General features: G+C 42.0%; 1 protein-coding gene across 1 annotated transcript in view; it reads right to left on the reverse strand.

Moving 5' to 3' along the window:
* Positions 1-23,561, reverse strand: part of hfm1 (helicase for meiosis 1) — a 118,516-nt gene that overhangs the window by 72,500 nt on the left and 22,455 nt on the right. Inside the window, exons 13-19 of the mRNA XM_041207838.1 lie at positions 20,952-21,046; positions 17,458-17,591; positions 15,609-15,656; positions 12,290-12,370; positions 12,083-12,174; positions 9,418-9,524; positions 5,756-5,803 (exon numbers count right to left, since the gene is read on the reverse strand). Coding sequence (XP_041063772.1) covers positions 5,756-5,803; positions 9,418-9,524; positions 12,083-12,174; positions 12,290-12,370; positions 15,609-15,656; positions 17,458-17,591; positions 20,952-21,046 — 605 coding nt within the window. The remainder of the gene's footprint in view (positions 1-5,755; positions 5,804-9,417; positions 9,525-12,082; positions 12,175-12,289; positions 12,371-15,608; positions 15,657-17,457; positions 17,592-20,951; positions 21,047-23,561) is intronic.

Here is a 23,561-nt window from a genome sequence, read left to right on the forward strand (position 1 = left end):
CAGTCATTACTTTTATGGAATAGTGCCATCTGCTGTCCAGAAGGGTTGTTACACAAGAAAGTGTTAGTTAGTGGAATTCATGGGGGCTTCAAGCCTATCTTGTTATATAAACTAAACTTAAAAGTGATTTGAAAACAGGAGAGATAGTTGTTGGTGTGGTGGAGAAATTGCCTATTACAGGGGTTCCATTTATTCTATGAAATGACATAGCTGGATTGCAAATATTGACTATGCCTACTGTAGTGGAGGAACCTGCTGAGATGCAATCAACAGGAGTTTTACAAAGGAGAATCCTAGATTGTTTCCAGATTGTGCAGTGATGCAGTCACAGAGGCACAAGCTTAAACAGGAAGAGAAGGAATCTAAGAGACAGGGGATGGACACTGAACCTCAGTTGGCTAGATCAATCTTTGAAAAGATTACTCAGGAAGAAATGATTAGAGAGGATGAGGCTGAGGTGTTTAGTTCCTTGAAGTTAGTGGAGTTACAGCAGCAGCATCCAGACTTAAAGCAGTTATACCAGACTGGCTATTCTGAAACAGAAGCAGAATACATTCCAGAGTGTTATTACCTTAAAAAGAATGGGTGGAATTTTTCGTGCCCGCTGGCATCCAGAGTGTTTAGTGGCAGGAGCAGACAATATAGCGAGAAGACAAAAATCGGTTTCACAATGTCAGTGGGATAACGTGCTGGTGCACAACACGTCTTGACAAATGTGACGTGCAGAAGTCGGGACTTATCGTCAGGGCCTTACTCACATCGCGGACAACCGAGGAGCAGAAGATGCTGGAGCCCAACAACAACAGGACCCTGGAAGAAAGTCCATAGCATGCTGGATGGATTCTCAGGGACATGGCTTCACCATGGTGAAGGTGCAAAGTCACAACTGAAGGTCTTCTCACAACGGATGATCATTGAGGGTTGAGAGAAATGTTCAGTTGTGCTTGGGAGAGGAATATGCACTGGGGGAGGGCTAGGGGAGCCGGAGAGGAAGGTCTGGGTTCAGCTGGTAGAGGAGGGTCTGTCGGGGGGGGGGGGGGGGGGGTTGTGTTTGGGGTGGGGGGAGGGAACAAAGGTGTCAGGGGGTGTGGTTGGGAGGGGGGAAGAGGGAGGACAGGAGGCGGATGAGTAACAAGGGAGATAACGGCAACTGGGGAGGTAGGTGTAAGGGGGGAAGAAAATATAAGGGAAGGAGCCTGGAGTGGAGATGGGGGTAAGGCTGGAGGAAGAACTAAGGGTGTGAGGAGAAGTCCAGAGAGAGGAAGTAGTTAGGGCGGCGGAAGTTGTAAGGGTGGAGGAAGGAGTCAGGAAGGGGGAAAGGAAAGGAGTTCCAAGGGTCGGAGGGGTGGGGGGGAGGAGGAGGAGCTCCAAGAGGGGCAAGGAGTCTGGAGGGTGGGATGTCCAGGTGAACATGCAAGGGAGGGCTTTGTTGAGAGCATGGCTGCCTCCTGGGGAGCGAACTGAGGGTGGGCATGGTAGGATGGAATGGTGGTAATGACTGAAGGCAGAGTGAGGCAGTAGGGTGAGAGGGTGAGGTTGCAACGGTATCGGTAGAAGGGGCGGTGAGGGTGGTTGGTGGGAACGCAGAGGCAGACACGGACTCTGGGGTTGGGAAGGAGGTGTCTGAGAGGTTAATGTGGATGGGAGTGGGATTTACGGGAAGGAAGGGAATGTACACATTCACCTGGACATTCCCAAAATAAAAAGGTTATGACTGGCAGGTGACAGTGGTGATGGGGGAACTGAAATGGGTGATTGTGGGAGGGGAAAGGACAGGGGTCCGGGAGAAAATGTTAGACACACCATGGTTGCTAAATTGAAAGTGAAACAAGAGTTGTGGTGGGTGAGAACAGGTGCTGCATGGGAATGTCATCAGTGGGTGGATGGAGATGCAGGTCAGCTCAGATGGACAACTGAAAGTGAACCCCAAGCAGGCACCATTGAAAATGTTCCGGATATTGAGGTGAGTGCGATGCAGGAAGGATCCTTGTGCATGGGATAGTGCTTGCATGAGGCTCCGAAAGGCCCTGTCACACACACACTTCTCCCTCCAGAACCACTCATGGGTTGGCTGCATGCAGCTGAACTGCTAGTAGTAGAGGTGGGGGAGCAGGGGGGGTTGCGGGTGGGGAGGAATCATGAAGCCTTTCAGTGAAGCTGAAAGACATTACACATTATTCTGCGAAAGTGAATATATACATCTTCAGATTGTAAAGTGACAAAATGTGTTCACCCATGCAACCGACTGTGATCAGAACTTAACTTTTGAACACCTTAGATCACTAAGTGCTGTCCTGACAACCGCAACAGGTGTGGAGACAGTCTGTACAATGGTTGGCCCTGTTGCCTCTGATGACTTCGGCATAGGTCCTCTGAAAAACCAAGGCCATGGGGGCCTGGCTTGCTTTGGCTGTCCTTTTGTGGGCCAGCTGCTCCCTCTGCGGTGACAGAGGACAAAGTTGAGGAGGTCACAGGTAAAGGGGGCTTGGATGGAGAGGACAGCCTCTGAGATTCCTGAATTGATGACCCAGGAGTGTTCAGCTTCCACTCCTCCTCCCTTCGGATGCCTGAGGGCCCTGGCCTGACTCCTTGAGGGGAAGGAGCGCCTGGAGGGATGTTGATGTGCCCCATTTCCCTCTCGCATTGCCACTGCAAGAACTCACCCATGGCTACTGCGATGCAGTGCAGGTCTGCGCACAGCTCCATGTTCTGCTGGGCCAGGGTCACCATGGCCTCTGCCATCCTCTCTATGGAGACCTCGATATGTGTACATGGACAACCACTTCATCAGAGAGCAGGCAGATGCACCCCTCCAATTCACGGGCCACCCTGTTGAGGGTTTCCAACAGCTCTGCTTGATGTTCCCCCACCTTCTGCTGACTCTCCATGATAAATTGGAAGGCCAAGTTCAAAGGCTCATCATCTAACTCGAACCTCACAGATGCCTCTTCCCCAGCAGTCCTCTGGGTGTCATGGAGCTCAACTGAACCTGCCTCCTCCTGCTGTGGACACGTGTCTGTGCGGTGAGCACCAGATTGTGAACCTGAGCCTGCTCTAGATCCAGGTCTCACCAATGTGTGTCTCTGAGTTAGTGGGTAAGTGCCATGACAGGTCTTTCAGGCTGCTTATTTCCAGCTCATGAATGGAGGAATCCTCTTGGCAGGAGGTGAGGATGTGGATTGAGCAGAGGGACTTGCTAGCTCAGGGTTTTGGTCACTTGGCAGAATTCCCTGTGGACCAGAGATAATTAGTGCATGTCAGCAGAGTCAAAATCAGGAGAGAGAGCACTCACATTTGTGTTGAGAGAAGGATGATGTGATGCAGGATCCTCATGTAGATGCTCGCTGCCAAACTCACTGTCACCGCAAGCATGATCCATGTCCTCACTAGTCAGCGCAATGGCACGCTCCTCAAAGTGAGAGCAGGGCCTAATGTGGGCACTCTAGTCCCGGTTTGGGGTCTCACCGTGCTTTTGTGAGCCAGCTTCTCTTGCATTAAAACAGATGGAGAGTGCACAAAGGATACATGGCCCTGCATGAAATGTTTGTGTGGTGAGCGGAGCCATGGACAGGATGAGGATGCGAGCGCGAGAGGATATGAGCCTGTGGAAGATGTGTGTATGAGAGAGTTAGTGGTGTTGTCCCTTGAGGTGTGAGATTTCTCTGGATGTGTGATGGGTTTGAGAGTGTTTGAGTTGAGAGTGATGAGGAGAGTGGATCTGATGAGATCATTCATCCTGTTGAGGCATTGGGTGGCTGTCCTCTTTTGCAGGGCACTGATGCTGACCATCGCTGCCTCCCATGCTGGATTGGTGACCTTGCTTGCTGGCCTTCGCCAAGAATGGGGGTAGCAGACATCACGGCAGGTCTCCATTGCGTCCAGAATATGCTCGGGGGGGTGCATCATTAAACCGGGGTGGCCGGGGGTTGGGGGGGGGTGCTGCAGTCTTCTTGCTTTCTTGCTTCTCTGGGCCATGTCTTCTGTGCAGCAGTCCTGGTCTTGAAGCGCTGAGAAGTGTGCATACAGCTGCACTTTAAATATGGCACCTGGCATGATGAAGCAGTGAGGTAATGGTGTGGTGGGTGAATGAGAGCCCGTTCCACCATCAAAATTGTGTTGTTCCCAGGATGCATAATTAATGAGGTGGGGCTGGGACGAAATGGCGTGAAAATTCACCATTGTGGCCAGCAGGTAAAAGATCCTTTTTCCCACCTGCTACCGCACTTAGTGCAAATCTGGGACAATTCCACCCTATGTGTTAATGAGGAAATGGAGACCAACTCATCTCCCAGAAGATGAAATGTGGGCAATAGTACACTAAGTAATGATACTATCTGGGTACCGGGATGCAATTTTAAGAGTAGCTCATGAAATCCAATGACTGGCCATTTGGGAATTAGGAAAACTCAAGCTAAGATACAAAAACATTTCTATTGCCCTGGACTACAGAAAGATGTAGTTAAATTCTGTCAAACATGCCACACTTATCAAAAACCTTCAAACAGTAATTAAACCGACACCTTTAATTCCAATTCCAGGGTTTGAGGAAGCTTTTAGCAAGATCCTGGTTTCAGCAGTAGTTAGTTTTCATACAAGTTTCACAATTTTTAATTGCAGCTTTGTACTGTATTTCTGTTTATATACAATGTTTGACTTTTGCGAAACACTGAATCATTATGTTGGAATCATTGGATACTAGGGGGGTATCAAAAGTTTTGATAAAAGCTAATGTAGTGCCAGTGTTGAAAAGGTGTAACAAACCGACAAAGGCAATCACAGATATATTAGTCTTACTTCCATTTTATGTAAAATAATGGAATTGATTTTCAGGAGCGAACTTGAAGATCATCTATATAACAATAACCTAGTTTATAACAGTCCGTATGCACTGAGAAAGTGACAAACCAAGTGAATTATAAAGCCCTGAAGTGTGATGTACCGCTGCAGCTTTTGCAGTGGGGGAAATGCAGGGCAACAATGTGAGGGAGGTCGGGTGGGTGTGTGGGGGGGTGCAGGCAGTGGAATTGCAGGGATAGAGGTGGGGCAGTAGCATGTTGGGAGAAGAAACTAATCAATTCCAAACGAGGATAGTTGTATCAGAACATAGCTGGAAATACACTGGAGGGCTGGTAGGCCATGAGAGGACCTATACATGCCTTTCAGCCAGTGGAAAGAACACCCACTTGGATTTTGGACCTCTGAATATTTTGAAAAATATTTGTCTTTTTTCATGTTACCCTTATAAAGATTGCAGTTAAGACATCAAAAACCTAATTTTTGGAAGAATGGCCAGCCTTCACCACAATTACTAGCCTCTCCATTAGGCAGGTATTTCAGATGCTCCACTCATGGTGTGTTCTGCTTTCAGTAATATTGTAGTTCAATAAGCTGCCTTGAATCTGCTCAATCTGGTGGGAACAGGTTACTGGTCATTACATCCAAACTTCATTTGCCACTGGCAGGTGGGAAGTTAACTTGCCAGTATGATATCCCACCAGGGAGCTGCCATGAGTTAAATCCACCACAGTGTATCCTCTAAGAAACTGTGCACAATGGCACAAGTGCTACCAGTGTGTTCCAAATCTGATGTGCATTTGACAACTCTGAGCTGAAAACCTTAACTGATCATCTTTAAACTGTTAATCAAGCATTGTTACCATCAGGTACAAGTGATTTGGCAAATTATGAACATCTAAACCTAAGTAATATGCCAAAACTGCTTTTAAATAAACATTGTGATTGTAAACTCTCTTACCAATTCACTTTCATTTCATTTGTTTTAATCTTTCCTTCTATTGGGAATCTGTGTTAATTGAATCAGAGGAAAGATCAGTACAACCATGGGGCAGTGTTTTAACTTTAAAACATCAATCTATCATAGGGAAAATATGACTGCACGCTATTATAGAATCATAGAATGGTTTCAGCATGGAAGGAGGCCACTCAGCATGCCAGGTCCATGCTAGCTTTCTCCAAGAGCAACTCAGCTGATCCCACTCTCTCGCCTTTCCCCATAGCCCTGCAAATACTTACTTATCACCTCAGGTGATAATCCAATTTCCTTTAGAAAACCATGACTGAATCTGCCTCCAATACACTCTCAAGCACTGGATTCCAGATTCTAACCACTCACTGTGGGAAAATATTTTTCCTTATCTCACTGTTTCTTCTTTTGCCAATCACTTTAAATGGTCTCCTCTGGTTTTCAACCCTTCTACCAACAGGAACAGATTCTCCCTATCTACTTTGTGATTTTGAGCACTATTATCAAATCTCCTCTAAACCTTCTCTCCACTACGGAGAACAATCCCAGCCCCTGCAATCTATCCATGTGATTGATGACCTTCATCCCTGGAACCAGTCTTGTAAACTGTTCTGCACCCTCTCTAAAACCTTAACATCCTTCCTAAAGTGCAGTGCTCATAATTGGATACAATACCCCAGTTGAGGACAAACTAATGTTTTCTAAAGGTTCATCATAACTTCCTTGCTTTTGTATTTCATGCCTCTATTTACAAAAGTCCAGAATCCCTTTTTAATCACTATCTAAGCTTGCTGTGCCACCTTCAACGATTTGTGCACATATACCCCCAGGTACATGTTCTTGCACTTGCTATAGAATTATTTTATTTTGCTTCTCATTATTCTTCCTCCTAAAATGTATTACTTCACACTTCTCTGCATTAAATTGCATCTGCTAGCTGTCTGTCCATTCCACCAGCCTATTTCCTCTTGAAGTCTACTGCTATCAATGTCCTCCAAACAGTTCATAATACTTTCAAATTTTGTGCCATCCACAAATTTTGAAATTATGCCCTGTCCCCAAGCCTAGGTCATTATTATACATCAAGAAATGCAATGGTCCTAGTACTGACACCTGGGGAAACCCTTGTAATGCCTTATTCCAGTCTGAAAAAGCAATCACTCATCTCTATTCTGTCTCCTGTCACTCAGCCAAATTTAATCCTCTTTGTTACCTCATCAAAAACTCAAGTAAGTTAGTTAAACAGGATTTGCCTATTAATATCTTATAGTCAAAATCTATCATTTAATCCTAGAAAGTGGATTGTACAGTGCCTGTTTATCAGGCAAATGCTCTTAAGGTTCTCTATCATTCTGCATGCATTCATTCTGCACCAGGTGTGCACTGTACATAATATTGTTCAGGGTACCATCTAGTCATTCAGGGTGCCTACCTGAAATAAACAATAGTTGGCCTAATATCTACTTCAGGCCCATTTCTAAAATAGGTTTGTGATAGATGTGACATGTATGCTGCGGACATTTTTTTTAAGGCATACAGTAGAAAAACTAGTGGACTTTAAAGGGATTTCTGGACATAACCAACAAAAAAGTCTGCTTACCTGCACATGGAGCCAGAGCAGTAGGGGTCCTCCTTGCAATTCCATATTAACACTGCGGGCTGCCACCAGATACTGTTCATCCCACCCTCCCAATTCTTCCCAACCCCACCAGTTCTTATAGTATGTTCGGTGCTGGCATTCCAATGGGCTGACTTTCACTTTCTGTTACTGATGCACTGCCTCCTGGGGCATGATTGGCATCCAAAGTATCGATCGTGTCCTGATAATGCAGGAAGATCGATGTTGTGAAGTTCTCTTGCGCATCAGTTTCAGCACAGCAGATCGCCTATGCTGCTGAGTTCAAACCTGACATTGGAAGGAACCAACTTCTAGGCTCTGATAATATAAAGTTTAGCACATTGTGACAACATCATGATCAGTTCATCTTTTTCAGTATGTCACTTCCGCCAGATCACAGAACCCTTACTAATTTTTTTTCTTATTTAACAGCAGTTTTCCATAGTTTTGAGTTTGTAATAATAGAAATATATTATAAAACTACAAACCACCATTTAACAAAGTAGCCGGCAACAGACCACAGAGAATTCCATATTGCGCAAAAAATGAAACCTAACCTTATTCTATGTAAAACAGGCTGCAGTTGATTATACATTTTTCTGTTTTCAAAGGTCAGCCATATATCAAAACATTCAAAGAGGCTCTAAACTTTGCAATATGCGTCAAATTAGTTTTTAGGAGTTTGTAATAAGTACCGAATGGCATGTTCTCAAAACTTGTAAAATCTCAATGAAATTGCTTTTTTTTAATCAAATTACATCTGGAGATTCAATTCCAGGCCAGAAAAATGGCATCAGGAATTATTTTTCCCAGATTTAACCACATTACAAAAACCAACTGCTGTGAAGATGGTCCACATGCACATCATCTGCTAAAGCCTCACCTGTGTAAAATCATTCTTACATAACCATAGAATAGTACAACAGCATAAGAGGAGGCCATTCAGTCCACTGACTCTGTATTAGGTCTTTAGAAGAGCAATCCAGTTAGTCCTGCCCTTTCCTCATATTCCTGCAATTATTTTCTCCTTTGAATATTTATTCAGTTTCTTACTGAAGGCTATGATTGAATTTGTACCCACCCATTCTAAATGCACATTGCATAAGAAGATTTTTCCTCAAGTTACCTCTGGTTCTTTTGCCACTCACCTTGGGTTTGTACCTTCTGGTTATTAAGCCTTCAGCCATTGGAAACAGTTTCGCTAAATAAACTCCATCTAAATCTGTCATAATTTTAAACACTATCAAATCTCCACTTAGCCTTCTCTGCTCTAAGAACAGTCCCAGCTTCTCCAGCCTATTTATATAAATGTAATTCCGCATTCTTGGAACCATCCTAAGTAAATCTTTTCCTTGCCGTCACCAAAGTCTTCATGTCCTTGCTAAAGTTTGATGGTCAGAATTGGATACAATACTCCATCTAGGACTGAACTAGTGTTTTAAATAGGATCAGCACTGCTTCTTGGCTTTTGTACTCCATGCCTCTGTTTATAAAGCCCCACATCCCATATGCTTTATCAATTACTTTGTTAACCTGTTCTGCCATTTTCAAAGATTGTGCACAAACAGCCCTTAGTTTCTTTCTTGGACCCCCATTTAGTGTGCATTGTCTCTCTTCATCCTTCCTAACAAAATCACCTCTCGTTTTCCTGGGGTGAATTTCTTCTGCCATGTGACCACCCATTTTCCCAGCCTATGTCCTCTTGAAGTCTATCGCTATTCTTGTCACTTCCAACCTCTGTGTCACCTGAAAATTTGAGATTTAAGGTGGCAAACTGTAACAAAACGTTACAAGACTGGCAAAACTAAAGACACCAGTAAAGCAGTTATAAATAAGTTACTCATGGAATACTCACTTGTGACTCGTTAAAGCTTGCTTAGTTATGCAAAAGCAATAACCGTTCTGAAGTTTCTTTTAAGTAATGTGGCCAATGTCACCTGGCGGTAATTCCTGTCTTTAGTATGTTAAAAATATTTTTTCATTTACAGTTAGCTGCACATCTCCTTGCAGTTCCAAACAACATGACTAGCATTACCTGATGGTAATTCTATTCTTGTCTTTGTTCAGTGTGTTAAGAATCTTCTTCTCATTTACTCTTAGTTGAATATCAGTAAATTCTTTACAGTTGCAGATTAATGTGACCTATTGTACCAAGTATAATGCGAGATGTTAAATATCATCAGAAATAAACTTTGTGATTATATTTCTAAGCCAAATGTTGACTGTAGCTGAAAACTTATAATTTTTCACAGGTGGCTCATACCATAGGAATCAATTCAGCTCAAAAGATACATTAACAACAACTAAAACAGAATTTCATCATATTAAATTTATTGTGATGTTCACATGTATCATATAGATACAGGTAAATGGAGTTCAAATACAGATCAGCCGCAACGTAATTGAATGGCAGATCAAGTGCAAGGGGTCTAATAGCCTAATCTGGCACTTTAATTATGCCAGTTGTGCTGTTTAATAATGTTAATAAATGTTAAAGCTTTGATATCCCAATAATCGTTACTTGCCGGCATACATTATTCAGGTTGGAAAACAAGACAGTGAATTGCAAGCTGTTTCTCCTTTTATACAAAAAGGGAGCTATCAATAAAATTACTTTAATTTTCCAAAAATATTGGAAGTTCGAGAGCATTTAACACCAGATAGAAACAACGTGTATAAAATTTGCTCAAATTGACACGTACACCTCAACCCTTTATTTAAACATAATACCAAATCACTCTCTTCTACTTCCCTTTTTAATAGTGTCCCTATTTTTACACCTCAAATTAAGTGCTCCATATCATGCTTTCTTTCAGAACAATGCTTCCAATTGTTAGCTGGTCATTATGTTGGACTTTTGCTCTTATAAGCTGATATGGAATCCCTGTTGCTTCTCACTTCCAACCAATTTTTCCATTGCAACTTTCGGTCTTTTTTTAATATTTCTTTATATCACTATGGTCAGGACTTCTCTGACTTTCTTATTTCTATGTAACTAGCATCAGTACAAACCAGTTTCATTTCAAACTGACTGCAGTGATAAGGAGGAGCTTTTCCTCTTATTTTCCTCTTTTATTCTTTCACTAGAAGCGAGAATCGCTGGCTAGGCCAGCATTTCTTGCCCATCCCTAGTTGTCCTTGAGAAGGTGGTGGGGAGCCGCCTTCTTGAACCGGTGCAGTGCAAGTTGTGTAGGTACACCCACAGTACTATTAGGGGGAGGGAGTTCCAGGATTTTGACTCAGCAATAGTGGAGAAACAGCAATATAGTTCCAGGTCAGGATGGTGTGTAGTTTGGATGGGAACTTGCAGATGGTGGCGTTCCCATGAGTCTGCTGCCCTTGTCCTTGTAGATGGTAGAGGTCGTGTATTGGGACAGTGCTGTCAAAGGAGCCTTGGTAAGTTGAAGTGCATCTTGCGATGTCCTGGGACTGAGATGATTGGCTTTCAACAACCACAACCATCTTCCTTTGTGCTAGGTATGACTCCAACCAGTGGAGAGTTTTTCCCCTGATTCCCATTAACTCCAGTTTTGCTAGGGATCCTTGATGGCATACTCAATCAAATGCTGCCTTGATATCCAGAGCAGTCACTCTCACCTCTTGAGTTCGGAGTTTGGGCCAAGGTTGTAATGAGGTCAGCAGCTGAGTGGCCCTGGTGGAAACCAAACTGAGCATCAATGAGCAGGTCATTGTTGAGTAACTGCTGCTCAATAGAACTGTTGACTCCTTCTAACACTTTGCTCATGATCAAGAGTAGACTGATGGTGCAGTATTTAGCTGGGTTGGATTTGTCCTGCTTTTCATGGACAGGACATACCTGGGCAATTTTCCACATTGCCAGGTAGATGCCAGTGTTGTAGCTGAACTGGAACAGCTTGGCTTGGGGCACAGCTAGTTCTGCAGCATAATTCTTTTCAGTACTATTGGCAGAATGTTATCAGGGCCCATAGCCTTTACAGAATACAGTGCCTTCACAGAATACAGTGCCTTCAGCCATTTCTTGAAATCACATGGAATGAATCTATGGCACCTATGCTGCTGGGGACCTCAGGAGGAGGCTGAGATGGATCATCCATTTAGCACTTCTGGCTGAAGGGTTGCAAATATTTATTTTACACTTAATTGTCTGGACACAAATATTACGTCAAAATCTTGTGGATCGGAGTATGCATCTGTAAAGGAAATTGCACAATTCTCCTCCATTTAAATTAACAAATGAAAAATTGGGGTTGGTTCTTCTTCTCGGCTTGCTAGGCCATCTCAGAGAGCAACTGAGAGTTAACCACATTCCTGTGGATTCTGAGTCACATATAGGACAGACAAGAGGTTTCCTTCCCTAAATAACATTAATGAACCAGCTGTGGTTTTGTGAAAACCCAGTGGTTTCATGGCCACTGATACGAGCTTTTTATTCCAGATTTACTTAATTAACTGAGTTTGAATTCCCAAGTCCCATGGTGGGACTTGAACTTATGTCTCCAGATTATCAGTCCGAGCCTCTGGATTAATAGTCTAGTATCATAACCACTGTGCTACCCTACCCAAACAATCATCGCATTTTACTGTGGTCAGAAAAATCATTTAGGTGTTTGTCAGATCCACCTAGAATTTTAATAATGTGCAACTTGAAATAAATGCAACATAATTTCTAGATCTTCAATTAAAACTTTCTATCTGTTTCAAATGAGTTCGCAAATTACCAGTTCAGTTAAAGTTTCACTTCCAGTGACCAAGTAGAAAAGTTTCATTGTTTCGAAAGCAATGCAATAACGAGCCATTAGTCTCCCAGTTTCTATTAAATATAAAGGAAATAGTTAACATACTGCAATATCAATAATAGATAGTGTTATGATGTTTTTAATTTAGAGCAGAAAGATTTATCAGAACGTATTTAAAGATATTTTCACCTGTAGGCTTGAAATTGATCTCTTCATCCATTTTTATCAAACCAATAGAAGACAATGCATGCAAATTCTTCAAGCATAATTCTGTTTTAATAATAAAAACTTTTTATTACACATGACTGATCTGTTTGTAATATCTTACAAATGAACTATTTTCATTCCTACATGGATCTCAGCTCAGCTTTTAAAGCTGTCTTTGAAATAGTGGCCCAAAAATCCACAGACCATATCAGCTGACACTGACAGAGCCCTGCCCAATCGGAATACATATATGAAATTCAGGCACATGCCCCTGTAGAGTCACCCACTCTGTCCCACCCAATGTTCTTCATCCATTAATTTCCATGGCTTAAAAATTAAAATAGAAATTAGCCTATTTTTTTCTGTATTGTTTGTGCTCCTCGTGAGCAAGCTCCACACTAAAAGTACATTCGTAAACAGCAAATTATTAAATAGCTCTAGTTTCAGTGCATAGTGAAACTTCTGCAGGGGATGCTAACTTGTACTGTAAATGCACTTTGGATGTTGTCCATTGTAAATCAAAGGTTATGACACACAGGAAGTTATAAGTCAGACAATAACACTCCAGTATCCTTATTGTAAACTGTATCAACACATATGGATGGCACAGGGAAAGAGAAGCTGTAGAATTAGCTCATTGTAAATTTGCACTTCAAGTTCATCATTGATGGCAACAGAGGCCCAGATTTTCAACGTGACAAAGAGCCTCTCTGTCATTGCAAAAATCCCAGAAATGGCTGAATATCCTAAGGCCGGCCCCCAAACCCAGCATTTCTCATTTTCACGGGGAAGGGATTAGAGTCAGGCCAGGGCTCGCAAATGCGTGATTCGAGGAGGCAGCTGGCCAGTTTAAATCACCGACTGCCTCCTCTGAGATGGGATTTTGGAAGAACAGGAGTGTGGAACCCAGAGTGTGCAGGTTAGAAAAGGTAAGTGGAGGTTTGAACTTGGTAGATTCTTATGGAGAGGTAAGGTACCCTTTGGGATCATTAAAATTTAACATGAATATGAATTTTTTATGCATAAATTCATTGGAACTATCAAACTGTAAAAGAGGTGCCCAGCTGTCAAGGAAATGTTAAGGAGCTGTCCAGCTGTCAAAGCTATCCAGGAAGTGTTAAACCAGTCAAATCTGTCAAAGCTATCCAGGAAGTGTTAAACCAGTCAAATCTGTCAAAGCTATCCAGGGAGTGTCAAACCTGTAAAGGTTACCCAGCAAGTGTCAAAGCTATTAAGGAACTGTCCAAGGATAATAAGTGAGTTGGCATGGAGGGGTAAGGGCAAAGCGTGGTGGGAGCATGGGTTGGTAGTAAGTTATCTTAAGGGATATGGGGCAATGTAAGTGGGTAGAGAGACATTAAGTTGGCATAGGGATGTGAGGGGCCATGGGGGGCGGTAGGTAGAGGGTAACTAAGCTGACATAGGTGTGTGGTGATCATGGGAGAAACGTGTGGGATTGACATAGGTTGGCATGAATGGGGCATAGGAAGTGTGTGGGGGAACTGAGGGAGTGAGGGAAGATTTTTGTTTCATTATTTTTATATATGTTTAAACACAGTGCCGAGGTACCAAGGCAGGCCTTGCGCCCAACTTGCAGATGTGTTCTGGGGTCGCCTGCTCCGACTCCTGTTTCAACCCACCCCAACTGAAATTCCCACGTGTGAATAGCCATTTTTAAAGGTCAGTTTGCTGAACTGGTAAAGCTCCTGACTTGGTGAACCTGACTCAGGGATGAAAATCTGGGCCAGAATGATGCTAAACTTGAAATGTATAAATTGGGTGCAAAGGGCTAAATCAACTTGAGTGTCCCACTTAGCTTTGCTCCAGCACCAGATCAGGTGTGGTTTCAGGTACAGGCAGCACATACATTGTATAAGAAACTTTCCTGGGTGTGTCCTTGGACAAACCAGATCACCTATGTGCAGCAAATGCTGGAAGATTAGGTGTGGGTTGAGCACGTGCCTAGAAAAAGAATCCACCTAATTTTCTGTTAATTCAAATGGAAGAAAACTGTGAAGGTTCTTTCAGAGGAATATACATAAGATTTTAAAATCTTATTTGAGTTCAGGCAATCCAGTTTGCTCAGGTACAGACTCAAGAAAATTTCCCCATATCACTGTGGAGTTGGCCTGAAGTGAAATTGGTTTGTACTGATGGTAAAATCATTCTGTGAATGGGTTTTCAATCACATTTTACCAGCCTCTATCAGTGCCAGTACGATTTCCAGAACCATACTTCTGAAAGGAATATTTAACTTTCTTGAGCTTGATCTGGGTTTTGCGGACAGGATGGAAAAGGTTACAAGTCTGCAAATACTAATGGTTGGAAAATCAAGGGCGTGGTGTTAATGGCATGTTTACTGAAATATTAAGGTTAAGGGAGGCATTAATTGAATAAATACTTTGAGCTCATATAAAGAGGCACTTCTGGGACACTGGGTATTGGTTAGGAATGAGGCAGACAGCTGTAATGTTGCATTCTGTAATAAATCTAGTATTAAGTAAAGGACTGGCGTATGGTTTCCTACTTCACCAAATGGCTTCAGAATGAATTAACATGTGGGACTATGGAATTTTCCGATGTGTGTTTCTGGTGCACACCAAGCATGTTGAAATCCAGACCAATGTTTTCTCATAATGGAAAAAACAGAAGTTGTGTATTTTAGCCTCCTGCATGATGCCAGGAAATGACACAATCAGCTATTGTGATATTTAAGAAAGGGCTTGCATTTATATACTTCCCTTCATGACCTCAGGATGTCCCAAAGCACTTCACAGCCAATGAAGTACCTTTAAAATATAGTCATTGTTGTAGTGTAGGAAGCACAGCTTCCTCACTACTACACTGAAGTGTCAACCAGGTTAGGTATTCAAATCCCTGGAGTGGGGTTTGAATGCATAACCTGACTCAGTGGCACGGGTGCTACCATTGAGCCAAGGCTGCTATGTTTATCAACAAGTCACAACAAAACCACTTATAACATGAATTTATTTAAAAATTATCACTTGCATATAAAATGGAATTACTTTCTTTACTGTCATTAGAACTAATTAAATGTCAGCACTAAATTACATGAAATAATAGAATTGCTGAAAACCAGGATACATTTCTTAACTAAGGAACTATAATGCAGAACTTGAATGGAAAGGAAAATTGGGCAGGTCTAACAGGCGGCTGATCCAATATGGTCAGTTTTAGACCCTTAAATTGCAAATGATACTTGTTTCAAGTATTTCAAGATGGTAGAGACTCCTACAATATGTTTCAATTAGAAAGAAAGGGTTAAAAGTAACATAAGTACCTTGCAACTTTGCCTCAATTCCAGCTCTGTCAAGTCCAGTAGCAAAACCTCAGAAAAGATAAAGATGTTATGTTTGAAATCATTACATTCCTTGATGATTTTAAATATTCATTATTAATTTGTATGTACGTCGTAAGATCATAGATCACAAGAAACAGGAGGAGGCGGCCACAGTAAATAATTATTCTTCCATTCTCTACCCAAAGGTAGGTCCGATCCACAGTGCCATGACCTCCACCATGGTTTGGGGTAAGGAAGGAAGACCTGAATCCACCCCAGCGAGAATGGGGTTTACTAACTACTAAAACGTAATTAAAATCTATTGGGATTAATCTTAGTTGCATATTAGTTTAATGCATTAATTTGAAATTTCTTGGTCTGTTACTTTAACATGTTAGTGAAGAACACAAACACTTTATTAAAAGTTTTTAAACCCGATATCAAACCTTATCCCGCCGCTGGATGAGGTTTGTAAAAAAATCACTTACCCACCCACCCGTTGGGCCCATGCGCTGACACGTGCCCCTCAAAATCCTGGTCGATTTTAAATTTTAATGGACTTATTTTGATATCACCTCCTTATGAAATTGCATCCTCCATTGTGGTACTGGTTATATGAATCTCCCCCACTCCATTGTATACAAAGCCATTACTTGACCAGGGTGCAAAAAAACCAAATTATGTTTATTGGGCCAACAAATGAGGAAGAGTTTTTATTTTTGGTGGCACTTTTGAGCTCATCATGATCAGAGTCATTAATATAGGGATATGGAATACTTTTCCATGTTTTGCATTCCCTGTCAGCAGTCCCAGATCCAGTATGCCACAGGCTGGATGAGAATAAGATTCCTGCTGACAATCTTAAAGTAGGACAACTGCAACATCAGAATAATATCCCCTTTCTATCAGAATGGTTTCTTCCATCTCCCACAACAAGCATTTTTATTGCCTTTCTATAATGCTGCAGGAAGTTTATTTATATCCATTACAAATTAGGTTGAGATTTCCCAAACTCATTGTACGTTGGACCATGACAGCTGGCAGACAGAACCTTAATCTCATCAATCTGGATTAGATTTGAACACAAATCCAAGAAGAGAAAAGACAATGGGCAGAATCTTCTGGCTGGCGTGCGGGTGGCGGAACCCAAGGCCAGCGTTTAAAATGTCATGCGCTGACATTGCGCGAGCATCCCGACGTCAGCGCACAGCATCCCGATATTTCGGTCGGCGATGCGCGCCCGCCATTAATTAAAGGCCTTGTTAAGGCCATTAACTCTCCAATCGACCAGGATTTTGAGGGGCTCGTGCGAACTTCAGGTCAGCGCACGGGCCCAACAGGCAGGCGGGTCAATGATTTTTTTTTTACAAACCTCATCCAGTGGAGGGATGAGGTTTGATATCAGGTTTAAAAACTTGTAAATAAAGTGTTTGTGTTCTTCACTAACATGTCCCATCTCATGTGAAATTTTCACATGAGGGGGACATTTTAATGATTTTTTAAATTTTTCCATTTTTAAGAGTTTCACAGAGTTTCAGAGATCTCCGTGAGGCAGCACTTTGTCTCAGGGGAGAAGTGCGCATGCGCGAAAGAGCGCACTCTGACAGTTGGGGAATCCCTCCCCCCTGCCGCCCCCCCACCCCCGCACAGGAAGCGTATAGCGCTTCCTGTCGGGCAGCCCGCTGAGGCCCGCCTACTTAAAATGGCGGCGGGGCCCGTTTCGGCGGTGAGTTGTTGCCCGCCTGCCACCAAGTCGGTCGGGTCCACCCGCCCGCCAACAAGGGCAAAATTCTGCTCAATGTTTCAATCTAATGTGCTACTCTGTTTGTTAGGAAGCATTCATTCTTACCATAGTGGTTTGGGTTTTTAAGAGCTCTTATGTAAAGAAACGTCGATCGTATCCACTCCAAAGCAACATTGACATCAGTTATGGTGTTCAGTATTATCTCTGCATTCAAATGTTCAACAAGGTGCCTGTGTAAACTACCAACAGAAACAAGTGTGAAACTTCAAAATGCATAATCATTAAAACTGGTCGTCTGGTACTTTCAAATGAAACCTTGGGAAATATTTCATATTTATTAGTTTTATTCAGGAAATCTAAAACCATAAGATAGATAAACAATGGGCTAAACTTTCAAGTGACATTCAATCACATTAATCAACAACATCTCAGTCAATTTTCTGTCCAATTTCCATTTTTCTCTGTGATTTATTCAATCCCTTCATGAAAAACCTAGTCTTTGCTGGGTCTTTCCCAAAATGATATAGTTTGAAGTTAGCAATTACAAGCTTAAACTTTTAACATATCACTTCATTATGTTAAACATTAGTTTGTGAAACACTGCAACAGCACATTGCTCGATTACATTGCATTCCGTCTCCTTATTTCTTTCTCATTGATAAGATAAAAAAAGATTATGGTGGTATTGTTCATAGTCAGTTGAGAAGCAACTATGAGGTGAAAAGTTGTGTGGGCTATTCTCCCATCTAGTGGGTAGGAAGTGAGCATGAGCCAGGACTAATAACATGGAAGCCTTCCATGTGAAGAAGGATTTTAGGTCAGAGGCGGTATATCATTGGAACTGACTAATTCAAGAAATCTGAATTCAAAGGAAAGACAGTTAGACTAGGGGTTTTCAGCATGAAATAGAGATGCCTGAGAGCTGAGCTTAGAGGTATGTAAGTGTATTAAGATGGGAAAAAGTTAACCCACAATATAAGTTAAAATTAAAGTGTGGGAGTAGAGGTAGGAGACAAGTTCAAGTGGGTAAATGATAATCTTAAAATGGGCATAAGGAATAATTCACATGGAGTGATCAATATATGACATAAGTTTCCCAATAGTGGAAGAGCTTTTGAGCTGAATTTAAAAAGTGGTGGGGTTTCCTGTCCCACTACCTGAAGAGTCTCCAAGGAACATTAATTGGCTAGAGAGGAAACTTCCACCCCTCATTCGGGAGACAGTCCCATGTCAGAGACCTGCCAGCCAATCTGATTGGCCAGCAGGTCTGTAGCCCCAGAAGGGCCAACAGGAACAGTGGCCAATGCTGGGACTACAGCAGTCTGCAGATTCTAAAACTGAGAGCCGGGTGGGCAGGGGAGGGGAGACCTGGTGGCGGGGGAGGTGGGGGGGGGGGTGGCGGTGTTGGATGGGAGGTCTTGATGGAGACGCTTCCTCCCACCAGCCTTAAAATTGAGGTCAGGTGGGAAGGGGCCCTTAAGTAGCCAATAATTGACCACCTAAGGGCCTCAGCTGGGACGAGGAACTCAACCTCCCACCCCGCCTTCCAACCCAGTGCTTACAAACCCACTGGCAGGGGCCCATAAAATTCTGCCCCTGGATTTGTTTAGGAAACAATTAGATGCTGCAATGGAACAACGTTACAATACGTCTGGATGGAGAAAATAAGATAGGCTAGACCTTCCATATTTATATTTATTCTGTGATCCTGAGATGTGGTTGAGGACAAAATATTTGCAATCCAAAAGGGTTCTCCCCATCTCATGACCCTGCACTGGTAGCACTACATCTCCAGTGACAGAAAGTTGCTAGTGCACAAAAAAAAGGATCACAGAATGGTTACAGCACAGAAAGAAGCCATTCAACCTGTCAAGTCCTTGCCTGTAATTAAAACAGAAAATGCTGGTAAAACTCAGCAGGTCTTGCAGCATCTGTGGAGCGAGAAACATAGTTAAGTTTCAAGTCCACCTGACTCTTCTTCAGAGCTGGCAGGGGCCATGCCTGTGTTCTAATAGCAATTTAGGTAGTCCCACTACCCAGCCCTCTCGCTGTAGCCCTGCAAATTTGCAGAATCATAGAATCATAGGTTTAATTCTCACACAGTGTTGATATGTGCCTATAGTAGTATCTGTAGCATTGAGCAGTATATCACTGACCCCTACATGCTTTATCAATGGAAAGAAAACATTCAGAGAGTTTGCAACATTCCCTCTAATTTTTTCTTTGTTGTGTGCAGCCATTCATTTAAGTACATGGGCCCTTTATTTTTTCAGGATGTCCACACATGCACCATTAATTAATGGGGACGACTTGTTTTGGCTTGCATGGGAACTTCCCAGTTGCTGCGCAGCCTAGAGGGAACAGTGAATGCATGGTTAAACTCTCAACCATGTTGGCAATGAAATGCAATACTTATGGACAGATTCAGGAAAGAATTGTATCAATCTTTAACATTTTAAAATATGTTAATAGTTTTCATGATTAACAGCAATATATTGTATTGGACTTGATATTATCCCCCCCCCTCCCCCCCAAATCAAGATTGCAGGAGAGGTTCAGATGCAGGGACAATTAAAATTTCAAAACAGGAATGCAAGAATATTGGGGTGACTGATCACACATTTAGATTAAAATTGCCTGAAGGAGGTTTATGACTCAGAGCCTTTTCAAAAGTAGTAGCTTCTTCATTTTTAATTCTGATTCTCTCTGCTGTTTTACCTACAATGGTCTTCCTAACATTACTTTCCTTGCTTGCTGGTTGAATACAAGCTTTGTATCTCCTCGACTTCAGTAAAACATTTACATACTTTACATGAGACTTTGTATAAGGTTGTTTTATTTCAGGAGAGTATATTTACCCATAATAACAATCTTTTGATGCATGCGTTAGGAGCCAAAAATTGAGGCAATCTAGGCCATGTCTGTTTCACCACTATGGTTATAATCTAATCAGTTCATCTGGGATTCTTTATTTATTTTGATGTAATGAATCATTTTCCTATCAGTTCTGACAATGGCATACCACATAGTTATAGTTAGTTGTGCTGTATAGATACTTAATTTTGATTAATACATGTTTCTAATGATTGGCTTGCTTAATTTATTGTTGATGCCAAGTTCAAACTCAGTGGAGCTGAAAACAAAGCATGAATAGCTGAATGACCACAATTACCACTAATTGAAATCTTGTCCAAAATGTATTTACAACTGACAGTCCGAAAATAGAGCACTCGGAGGCTCTTCATCAACAAAGGAATTTTTCAGCTTTTCCCTATTTACCTTAATATATTTCTTGCCCAAACTCCTGGCAAGGCTTGCCTCCAAAAAACTGAACCACACAAAATCTACAGATAAAAGCTGTGATCATTCATCTGCTCAGAGTCTGTACACATAGACTACAGGGAAGTGTTCAAAAGGTGATGGTATTCTAACCAAAGTAGTATTTTATTTAGAACTACTTCTATACTTTTTATAGAATCTATAAATTATTTTAAAATCTTCTGCAGGCTGCACAAAACTTACTACCAGGGTTGCCAACAAATAATTTTCTATGTGCTTTCTGTGCAGGTGGTTTAAACCAATCATATGTATTAGGATACCTGCTTTCTATGGTATGTGCTCCATCTAACATCTGTGTGTACTTGTCCTTTGTTTGGGTCTTTGTCATGATAACCACTGTGGCCGTTGTGTCAAACTGAAAGAAAATTACAGAAATATTCAAGAGCTTAGACCATTCTCATATTTTTATACATAGGTATGCCGTATACAAATGGCTTGGATTTTCCTGATCCCACCCCAACAGTAGATTTCTTTTACACACTCCTTTGATCCTGCCATGATCTCAGCCCAGCTTCCTGGGTTAGGTCATCAGGTATTCATGGATAGCTCACGGGGGATTCCTGCCAGTCTGAGGGTTACCAAATATTGTTGGATGTATTCCTGGAGGTTTGCTTATGTGACCGTGATCATGTGACATCTGATGATGTGACATTTGATCACATCTTCACACCTTCAGGACAAACCTGTTTAGAATCTATAAGTTATTTTAAAATTTTCTGCAGGCTGCACAAAACTTACTACCAGGGTTGCCAACTCTGGCTTGACATATTCTGGGAGACGTCAGTGGAATTAACGCCATGAAAGCCGGCGGCATGGTGCAAGCGGGATCCGAGAACACAAGAGGAAAACAAATCAGGACTATCAGGACGAATTTGCAGCGAGGGTGAATAATGATTAAAGTTTAGAGGAAAAAGCAGCTTTGCTCACTCTTAAGGGACTTAATGCCAAGATCCAACACCATGGTTTCAAACAGGGATATTAAATGCTGCTAAAATGGAAGAGAAAAGTTCTTTTTCTCTCTCTCCATTTTTGTTCTTAATGAACTGAAGTGATCGGAACCCCCGCTCGCGCCCTCAGATTAACCCTCGCTGCTCATGCCAATCCCTCAATTAAATTCAAACCCCCCAGTCCCATTGCAGCCCACTGAAAGTCCAGGCAGAGTCCTCCTGCCTTTTTTTTGTTTAAGATTTGAATTTGATTGTGGGTTCTGCATCGGAAGTTGTGTCATGGCATGGCATTGCCTCATGATGGCAGCCACAGTTTCTTCCCCTTCTTGGTAGTTGCTAATGAAGAATTATGAGACTGATTTGTTTAAAATACAGTTTTAAAATCTCCCAGATTGGTTTCTTTGGCCACCTGGAGATTGATGCCAATTCCAGTAGACTCCCTGCCATTCCAGGAAGGTCGACGACCCTACTCAATCAAATTCTGGTCGCTCTTCCCTGTCAGCACTAGTACTTTTGTGCACTATTGCTCTTCCATAATTTTTCTGAAATTTTGCTAGAAATAGCAGAAGTTTTTGTAAACCTGTTTAACATTTTGCTACAAAAAACACCAATAGGATTGCTTTCCCACTATTGTCTCCTTGAAAATTTCTTGCGTAAATAATTAACTGTACATAAAGCAAAAATGTTCCTTAAAAACCTTAGGAAGAATCAGCATGTTGTAATACAAGGAGGATCACATTGATTCAAATTATGTTATCAGGAGATAGCACTTTACCAAATGCCACAACTTACCACAGGCAGTGCTGAATATAAGTTGAACAATACTATTTAATCCCTCACAAGCACTTTACCAAATGCCATAATTTACCATAGGCAGTGCTGAATATAAGCTGAAAAATATCATTTAATCCCTCACAAGGATTTTCCAAGAAGTGCAATTAACAGTAGTGCACAACAGATCAAGCCAGATCCTCTTGCATCAGACTGGATTGCTATCAGAGCAAAACACAAGTATAACAGTATTTTTTCTACAAAATCAAATCAGAACCATCCTTTGACAGATCAGATAAGAACAGGACTCAAGGCTACAGAAGGGAGGAATGAAAAATAAAGACTTGGAACGTCTCTCTCTTTTTCTAATGGCTGAAACTTGACACTGCTGTAAGCTATTGTCCCATATTGCTGGCTGCCTATTCTTACTGCATGGAATTTAGCTGTTTGAAGTAGGTTTTGAAAACTGACTTTTGAGCAACTATTAGGAGATTTAGGTTTTACCTATCAATAGTATCTCAGAGTGTAACTGTGGACTATAAAGACATGAACCACCAGTCAAAAGTACTTTTATCCAGGACTGCTTAGAGCAGTGCTGGACAGAACAACCCTCCATTCTGGAAGACTCTCAGCTAATCCATAGGGTTGGCAAGCCTAGCCAGTCCTTCCCACTTCCACCCTGCTCCTCCAACACACCCAACAACTAGCTTTCGCTTCATTCATAACAGAGTGGTAACTCATATAGGCATTTTCTGGGATCCATTTCCTAAGAGTCTATGGTGCAGAATATCTTCAAATCAGTAGACTATCACAAGGTCATTTTGAAATTAAACACTTTAATTGCACAGTACATAAATACGTTAGAAAAAAAATAGGGCATCCCAGTTCTTCACGCAGCAATCTTGTAATCTCAGCTAGGAAAGCATGGCAAGTAGAACCAAAGGGAGATTTAAACTAAATCTGATCAGTGGGGACATGATGGGTGTCTGTGAAAATGAAGGTCTCTGTTTCCCTCTCCACTTCTATCAACCGACAATTTTAACACTGCTGGTTTTGTCAACAGATGAGACTCCCATTAGACTGTGACGGGATTAACAAATGCAAACTGGGGTCCCATGACATACATAAGACCTTGATCGTGCATTGTGAAAA

Source organism: Carcharodon carcharias, chromosome 16 (genome assembly GCF_017639515.1).
Source record: "Carcharodon carcharias isolate sCarCar2 chromosome 16, sCarCar2.pri, whole genome shotgun sequence".
Lineage (NCBI taxonomy): Eukaryota > Metazoa > Chordata > Chondrichthyes > Lamniformes > Lamnidae > Carcharodon > Carcharodon carcharias.